The sequence below is a fragment of the Papaver somniferum genome, chromosome 6 (assembly GCF_003573695.1).
Source record: "Papaver somniferum cultivar HN1 chromosome 6, ASM357369v1, whole genome shotgun sequence".
In the NCBI taxonomy this organism is placed as follows: domain Eukaryota; kingdom Viridiplantae; phylum Streptophyta; class Magnoliopsida; order Ranunculales; family Papaveraceae; genus Papaver; species Papaver somniferum.
This window is the reverse complement of record NC_039363.1, coordinates 100,322,317-100,331,013: the sequence shown is the minus strand read 5'-3', so window position 1 is coordinate 100,331,013 and position 8,697 is coordinate 100,322,317. Positions and strand designations below refer to the sequence as shown.

The window sequence follows — 8,697 nt, the reverse complement described above, 5'->3', positions numbered from 1 at the left end:
TGCTGGGATTCTTTTAGATAAGTCGGTCCAACCCAGTCCCAGAAAAAACAAGATACCAAATAAAATTTGATTAACTATAAAAGAAACAAACAAATCATAATGCAAATACTAGAAAACAACTTCTTTTTTTTTTTACATCTGAATTACAAGTAAAACAAGTAGTATCTTCTGGTCTCTTCTTATTGCCAATCAATCAGAACACTTGTTCTTCTTCAGCATTGTTGACACGTTCACATTCATCAATCCATTCGCTGTAGATATCAATAGCCTCTGTCAAGTGATGGATTTTAGTGCTGTAATGCGCATCACAGATACAACATACTGCTGTTCCAATTCTAAGCTTCTTATCTATGGCACATTCGACACCATACATATGATTACAGAACGGACAGGAAAATACTTTATCAAGCTTCTCCAATCTCTTCTTTGGTGCTGGCTTTGTCCTTGACTTCTTTCTTGCCATTATTATTCTCAAAACTCAAAACTTTCTTCTGCAACTTTCTCTTTGTCTCTCTCACTTTGCTAGAAAGATATGTGATTCGCATGAGCCCTAAGCATCTACTTTTATAGGCTGAAATAACTTGAATCTCAAGTTTGGATTGCAATTTCGAAACTGGTTAGGATATGGAAACTGTATTCTCGAACGGTTTTGCCTGCTTTCTAAAATTTGTACTGCACATTCCCAGCTATTTTTAGACAATAAATCATTCGAGTCAAGTGACTTGACCAACGTGATGGCAGCAAATTCTCCGTAATGGACAGCTGGTAGTGCCGCCCAAGCCAAACTCGCTCTCTAAAATACCCTTCACTCGATCTTTGAAAGGGGAAGAAGAACTCTAAAGGTAAAGCAAACCAGAGAAAAAATGTCGTCTCGACCGAGTAGAGGGGGATTCAACAATAAATCTCAACAAAAATATGCACCCAAAATTCAGAATTCAAATTCGGGTTCATCTTCTTCCAATCCACCTCCACTCACAACTTCTCTAAGACAAATTCATACCTCAACTTCTTCTTCTTCCTCTTCTGCTTCGACTTCAAATTCTAGGGTTAAAATTGGGGATAATGGAAAGGATTGGGTTGCTAAACAAAGTGCTACTGCTACTGGTGGTAATTATGTACTTTACTTGCCACAAGATGAAGCTGTTGCTTCTGGATTAGGTGCTGAACATGGAGCTTCGGATCCTGTTGAGTCTCAAAGAGCTGTGGACCTTCTTAATAGAGAGTTGTCTAGGTTGCTCAAGTCGAACCCTAGAGATTTCTGGAAAGAAGGTGAGAAATTTTACATTCTGTACACTGATTTATTCCTTTTTGATTCTTGTTATCTCTAAAATTAGATTCGGTATGACCCTCTCTTCAGTTTTGAGCTTTGGTGTGATTGATTTTGAACAACTGCATATGATAATTCAGATGATTTTGTTATCCATGTCCCAAAATCAAACCTTAATTCCCCTAATTGATGATTCATGGTTTTTTTGTACAACATTATGCTTCTAGCTACAGTTTTAGCTAGTGAATTGCTGTGGTAGTGCTTGGTTTTGGGTTGTAAAACTAAGTTTTCCTTTGTACCACTTGTGCCTCCTTGAAACTAAGTTTCAACCTTTTGTGAAATTTTTTTTTGTGAGTTGGTGTATATTAGTAACCACTGCTATGTGGGTGCCAAGGTAGGTTTGACCTAAATCCGAGCGACGATGCAGTAAATTGGGAGCATTTGTAGTGAAATATGGTTACTTATTTCTTGCTTATGAAGGGACACAGTTTTAAGTCACCACAAGAGGGCCTGCTGTGTAGGCCGATTGTTTTGGTTTAGTGTTAAAGTGTCAGAGCAGTGTGATAACAGAATGCATGAAATAGGTAGGGTCTGCTTACGCCATTTGCATGTAAGATATATGTTTGAATTAGTGAATACATGAGGATAGTGTTAGTTTTGATCTTGATGTAAATGACGAAAAGAGCATTGTCTTACATAGTCAGTCAGCTGGGGTGTTTTGATGTGATGTTAGATTGAAATGTAGAAAAGGGTGAGGACTAGCATGTGTAAGTAATGGAGATTGAGAGATATCTTTAAAAGGTGTATGGTGGAAATGACTAATTAGATGCCTCACTGATAAGGGTAGAGATTTTCTACTTTGGCACCACTTTGGAAATAGGTTAGTCTTCCGTGTCTTGAAATAAATTAGTCCAAATGACACACTTGTTCAACTAACTCAAGTGTAAATGGATGTAACTCTTAGCTCAGGGGTTAAAATAGTGAATACAGATATACTACATGGTTACATGGTTAGGATAAACTAGAAATATCTGAATTGAACTGCTCATCTACTCGTATCATTTGTTTAACTGTTTCATTTTTGTATCTGTATATTTACTTAGTTGTTTTATCACTTTATTCAGTTGCCAGCGATACTTCGTTGCATGAATTTCTGGACAGCTTTTTAAAGTTTAGGAATAGATGGTATGACTTTCAGCATCATGGAGCCAAGGGAATAGTGGCTGGAGTCATTGTTGGGGAGTTTGAGTTAAGCCGTCGTGTTTTCATGGTTTTGTACCGCATGTGAGTTTTCTATTCAACTTATCTTGATGGTTACAGAGTTGATCTCAATCGTAGTTACTCATGTAAGGTTGCTGTTAGAATCTGAGTTCCATTGACAAACTTTGTTCCGGGCAGATCTTCCAACAAGGACCCTGGAGCAGTTTCCTCTAATAGCCTGAGCCCGAAAGAGCATGGAGGTGTCCTTCTATCTCCTTCTTTCTTATTTGTGGCATATAATTTCTAGTGTAGCAATCATGTAAATCCAGAAAGTTGTAACCATGTTTAAAATCGTTATTTTTCTATATTGACTAATGGTCAAGGGATCTAAAACATTGATACTTCCATAAGCATAGCAATGTAGTCAACAACTCTTATTCTTTTGTCTAACAAAGGTATTGTTTTGAAGTATATTTCTGTTTTGAAGTTCACCCTAAGCTTAGTTGCCCAAAATAATGAGGCCAAGTGTTAGCAACCATGTAGAATAGCGTTTTAAAATAAATTGAGAAAACTAGATCTGATAAATATGACGAAAGGTGACCTGCTTTTACACTAGCTGTCTGAAGTACTGGTTAAACTATGGTAGATGTGTCGTTTAGTAGCAGACATTTCTTTGGTACATGTTTCTTATACTTCTAGATGTAGCCCTTCTGCAGGAAAAAAAACTGCTTGAAGTGCCAAAGTTAATAGATATCTGTGCCATATATGGACATGAAAATGAGGAGCTGACCAATTTATTGGTAAGCCTTTTGGTTTATTGCTCGTGGTTCAGTTAAAATTTTGTAGGATGGATGATGTCTCAGAATACTTTCCACATGCTTCCTTTCTCACCTCCCACCTCTTTTAACAATTTTTAATATTCAGGTTATGAATGCTATGAAAGCTCAGCCAAGTCTTCATGAAAATCTAACATCAGTTGTCTCTCGCTTCCTACACATTACATACACTACGCATCAGCGCTGCAACTCATCACTAGAGGTATTTATCTAACAAAAAGACCCCCCATGTAAGCATTTCAACAGAAGGTTCGTAGGTGAAAATATATATTCAAGGAAAAGTTTTTCATGGGTTCCATAATTAGCTGTGAACAGGCTCGATTGTCCTGTGGACAGTCTGGAGGTGCTGAAGATATCGACTGTCGTCTCATTTCAGATTTATCAGAGGCAAGTAATCCCTCTTTTCAGATAGTGACAGGGTTCATACAGTTATTTCCAACAATTCTGGAAGAGTTTATATTTTCCCTCCTTTTATAGGTAATGGACCTCCTAAATGATGCAGTCGTATCACTTGATGCTTTTGTTAACGCATACAAACCTGCAGCGTTGTACTTCTCTTGTCTCGCTGAAGCGAGGTAATGTATACAGGCTGATGTTTTTTGAAATTTATGCATATCTATAGGATTATAAACACTGAACGGAAAGTATCCTCTAAGAATACCTCTTGAAAATGCGGTACATTTAAAGGGTAACAGTTTCCATCATTATATGAGTTTCTTTCCTCCCAAGTATCAGGCAAAGTGCATTTTGATTTACTTTCAGATGTTAATGTTGTGTTCCTGGGCTTTTTTAGTGATGGAAATGGGGAACTGCTCAGTACCCTGGCAAGATTGCATGATTCGTTGTTACCATCTTTACAAAAAGGCCTTAGACATATTTTTTCATCTGGAACGAAGGAGACTCAAGACTCAATCAGTGACAAACTTCCAAATCTTGCCATTGGTTTGAAGATGCTGTCGGTCAGACTCATTAGTTTGGGTTGGAAACTACTGGAGTCCTGTTACTTGAGTGATGAATTGTTTGAAGGGAGCCTTCCTCTTCCGCATCTCACAAAGATGTTTCCTGCTAAAGTTGATGATCCTGGAATCAGAGGGGACATATTGGTTCAAACATTCAAAGAACTTAATGAAGAAGTTTCGCACCATTTCTGGGAGAACAAGAACAGTGGGACATTTCTTCAGAATGTTGAGAAGTATTACAAGATACTAAGCAGACTCAACGATCTCCGATCTCTAGGTAAAAAGCTTCTCGAAGTAAAAGTTTATGCATGTTTCAATCAATAAGAAAAAAATCATGCATGTTAAAACTTATATTATGTATGTGCTTAGTTTTCCATGGATCAAACTGCATCACTAGTATCATTATCCTTTACCGTGAATGATTTTGTTAATGCGAAGTATCTGTTGTTGAAAAATATGGCATGCAGGATGGATTTTCATTGATGAAGAACAGTTTCAGTATATATCTCTTATCGCGGCGCCTAATTTTCCACCCCAGACTATGAATAATAGGGAGTCTGTGCCAATTACTACGGGTAAAAGCATGCAGATGGATGACGATGCTGCAGTTACAGAGTCCAAGATCAGTCAAGTAAAAGACCTTTTCCCTGATTATGGCAAAGGCTTTCTTGCTGCCTGTCTTGAAGTCTATAACCATGATCCAGAAGAGGTGATTCAGAGAATATTAGAAGGAACTCTTCATGAAGATCTACAATCCCTGGATATTTCATTGGAGACAATGCCAACCCCCAAGTCTTCTCTATCTAAGAGCAGGAATGACAAAGGGAAAGGAATTCTTATAGAACATACTAGCAAAACCTCTACAAATGTTGTCAGTCAAGTGCAGGAACAGCGCCCTGAAGTATCTTTATCTTCATTTGGGCGATTCACCAGAAAGTCCAGGGTTGATTCCATAAACTCCAAACCCCTGGATTTGAGAGTTGACGAAGACACTGCTAAGGCTGCAATTCTTGCTTCACAATACGAATATGAAGATGAGTACGATGACTCTTTTGATGATTTGGGTTTGAGTTTTGTGGAACCTGGATTTGAAGAGGCGGAGACTTTGAGAGATAGAATTAGCTCATCCATCCCAGAAAAATCTTTGGGAGGAGACGTCGAAAGACCTGGCCAAAGTAAGTCCGGTGGTGGTGCAAAATGGAATACCAAGAAGACCCCACAATTCTATGTTAAAGATGGGAAGAACTACAGCTACAAAGTTTCAGGTTCAGTTGCAGTGGCAAATTCTCAGGAAGCTGCATTACTAAATCAAACCCAGAAAGAAACGATTTATGGGCTCGGACGTGGTGGCAACCTTCCAGTTGGGGCAGTAAAAGTGATGAACGAGTTAAATTACCACCAGCAGAAACAGTCGGACGAAGGTAGAAATCCACCAAATACGTGGGGCAGGGGAAAAAGAGGAGGTGGTGCTAATCCCCATCAACAAGACTCTAGAGGTGGGGATACAAGAGAAAGTGGAAATCCAGAAAACATCAGTAGGGGGAGGGGCGGAAGAGGAGGTGGTGCTAATCACTATCAACATCAACAGGGTTCTAGAGTAAATAATTCCGAAGCAAGAGGAAGAGGTGGTGGTGGTAGTCACTATCAGCATCAACAGGATTCTAGAGTAAGCGGTCCAGAAGAAAGTGGAAATTCAGAAAATTCCGGTAAGGGGAGAGGAGGAGGTGCTAATCACAATCAGCACCAACAGGGTTCTAGAGCAAGCGGTCCCGAAGGAAGTGGAAATTCAGAAAACTCAAGTGGGAGTAGGGGAGGGGGAAGAGGAAGAGGAGGCGGTTCCAATCACAATCAACAACAGCAGGACTCCGAATTTGAGGATTCAGGGGAAAATGGAAATGCAGAAACCCCCAACAGTGGTAGAGGTAGAGGAGGAAGAAGAGGAGGGGGCAGGCACAATCATCACAGGAAGGATCAGGCAATGAAGAAGCACTTTGCAGGATTAGGTCTTTGACTTTTAACTATGGAGTTTTGAATATTCACTTCCACTTCTGAAATTTTGTTAGGCTACGAGTTTTTTTTTTCTTTTTTGAAAGTTCAACTTCTTACAAACCAAAAAGATTACAGGAGGTTTTCAGTTCTGTTGGTTGCCCTTATTTCAGTTGAAAGACTTGAAATATGGGAATCCCTCACAGATTCTGTTCCTCAGTTATTGTAACATAACTGACATTGGAGAGAAAATCTAAATCAAGTGCAGAAAAAATAGGTATTTTGGCATGGCAATCCATTGTTGTTTGAGAGTTTTGTTTCCTGGCCTCCTTTGGCAGTGTATTACCTGATTATTATTTCTATGACTATGCAACACCCCGAAAAAATAAGAATCCTATTATTGGGGCTTAGAAAGTCTTGGTCTTTTGACCATTTTGAGGCTTAAATGCTTTGGGGAGGTAAAAAATGGTTAGGGGGACTCAAGATATATCAAAAGTCAAAAACACCCCTACCTAAATTTCACTATTCAATAAAAAAAATAAAAATCCTAAATCCTCTCATTTACAAATCATGATGATCATGATTTCATCATGATGAATATCATTAAAAAACAAACTAAATCTAATATTTTCTCCCCATCCTTCTCTTCTCATTCATAAATTGTGATAAAAGATGATGATCATAGTTTCATCACGATGAGAGCGATGATCATAAAGAAAACCCAAAACTATTATAATAAATTCATAGATATAAAGATGGTGATCATCATAAAAAGAACAAACTAAGAAAAACCATAATTTATTTTTTCTTTTAAATGGTTAAAAAATATGATTCCCTGAATTTCGGATAAAAAATAATAATTCTGAAGGTGTTTTCGGCTGGGAATCTAAGAACTCCCAGCCGAAACTACATTTTACGGATTAGTTATCCCAACCGAAATTAGTTTTCTGATTTTTTGGGGTTTCCAGAATCAATTACGGCTGAGAAAACCCAGCCTTAACTGGTCCTAAAAACAAAAACAAAAAATCATAAAAATGATTTCGGCTAGGAATTCTTTATTTCCCCGCCGTAAATAAAGAATACGGCTTGGGACACCATCATTTCCCAACCGTTTTTCGTTTCTACGGCTGGGTCGACAAATTATTCTAGCCGTAACCGCACTTTCGGCTAGGTTATGAAAACAAAAAAAAATCGAAAAATCTTTCGGTTGGGAAAACCAAGACGAAATATGGACTTTCGGTTGGGTCGACAAACTATCCCAACCGTAATATTGATTCACGGTTGGGAATCTAAGAACTCCCAGTCGTAAACATCTTCAGAAACTATTTTCTTATTACCCAAAATTCATCGAATTGGATTTTTTTAGTCATTTAAAACAAAAATAAATGGTGGGTTTTCTTATTTTTTTTCTTTCTATGATGATCATGATATTTGAATGAGAAAGAGTAGGAGAAAAAAATAGTTTTGGGTTTTCTTTATGATCATCATCCTCATCATGATGAAATTATGCTCATCATCTTCATCAAAAGTCTTGCTTAAATCACTCATTTCCAAAAAAAATCCCCAATTTTTTTTCCTCTTCTTCGCTTCCCTCTGATTTTTGTTTGTTTTGATTGCATATAACTTAAAGAGATGAATTAGTCTTAATTAATTTGATAATCATGATTAATAATGTTAATCAAGTTTATTATCTAAAATCATATGGGGTCATATTAGTCTTTATATAAATATATGATGAGGGGTGTCCCAATTGATATGTGGTGACCCTAGAATGCCCCAAAAAGCTTGACTTTCTAAGCCCCAACAATAGAGTTCAAAAATAAACACAAGTTTCCAGGATCTTCAAAGCTTCGTTCGTAGTGGCTTGATTCTTCCCCCTTTGCAAAATTTATAATCTTCGACAATCTCCTTAAATCTAAAAATCATGAGGGTTTATATCCTGCTGCTTCTATAAGAGTTGAAGCTTCTCTCTTCAAGGTTGTCTGCAACGAGTTTTCATAGCTTCACCTATATCATTAAGAAATACTATACCATATCCTACATTTAAATTTATTTATTCGAGAAGCATCAAAGTTTGACTTAAACTATGTTAGGGTTCTAAACCTTTACACTGAATATAAACTGCAAAAGAACTTGAAAACAGGGGATAAAACCTTTTGTTCTGGGGCGAGCATCCTCTGCTTTGTAGAACAAACTGAATAACTTCTTAATATTGATAACTGACTGCTTACAAGTTCAGTCCTGAGCTGTATATAGCTGAAATAACTTGATAATCAAGCAATTAACTAAAGAAACTTGTAAAACTAGGAAACTGAATGCTAAATACGTAAGGAAAACAAATACTAAGCAAATAAGATAATTTTAATAAAAGAAGTAGGAGTTGGCATCGCAACATCCCACCCTTCCTAAAACAAGGCTTGTCCTCAAGCCTCTAATTGTGGAAAGCGCG

At 37.5% G+C, this 8,697-nt stretch overlaps 1 protein-coding gene across 1 annotated transcript; it reads left to right on the top strand.

Annotated features, from left to right (window-relative positions):
- Window positions 1-461: 461 nt before the first annotated feature.
- On the top strand, window positions 462-6,542 carry LOC113288581 (activating signal cointegrator 1 complex subunit 2-like). Its single transcript, XM_026537660.1, has 9 exons — window positions 462-1,269; window positions 2,392-2,551; window positions 2,666-2,727; window positions 3,173-3,267; window positions 3,392-3,505; window positions 3,619-3,690; window positions 3,781-3,878; window positions 4,097-4,539; window positions 4,730-6,542. The coding sequence occupies exons 1-9, from the start codon at window positions 864-866 to the stop codon at window positions 6,271-6,273; spliced, it is 2,994 nt and encodes a 997-aa protein (XP_026393445.1). The 5' UTR covers window positions 462-863; the 3' UTR covers window positions 6,274-6,542.
- Window positions 6,543-8,697: the final 2,155 nt, after the last annotated feature.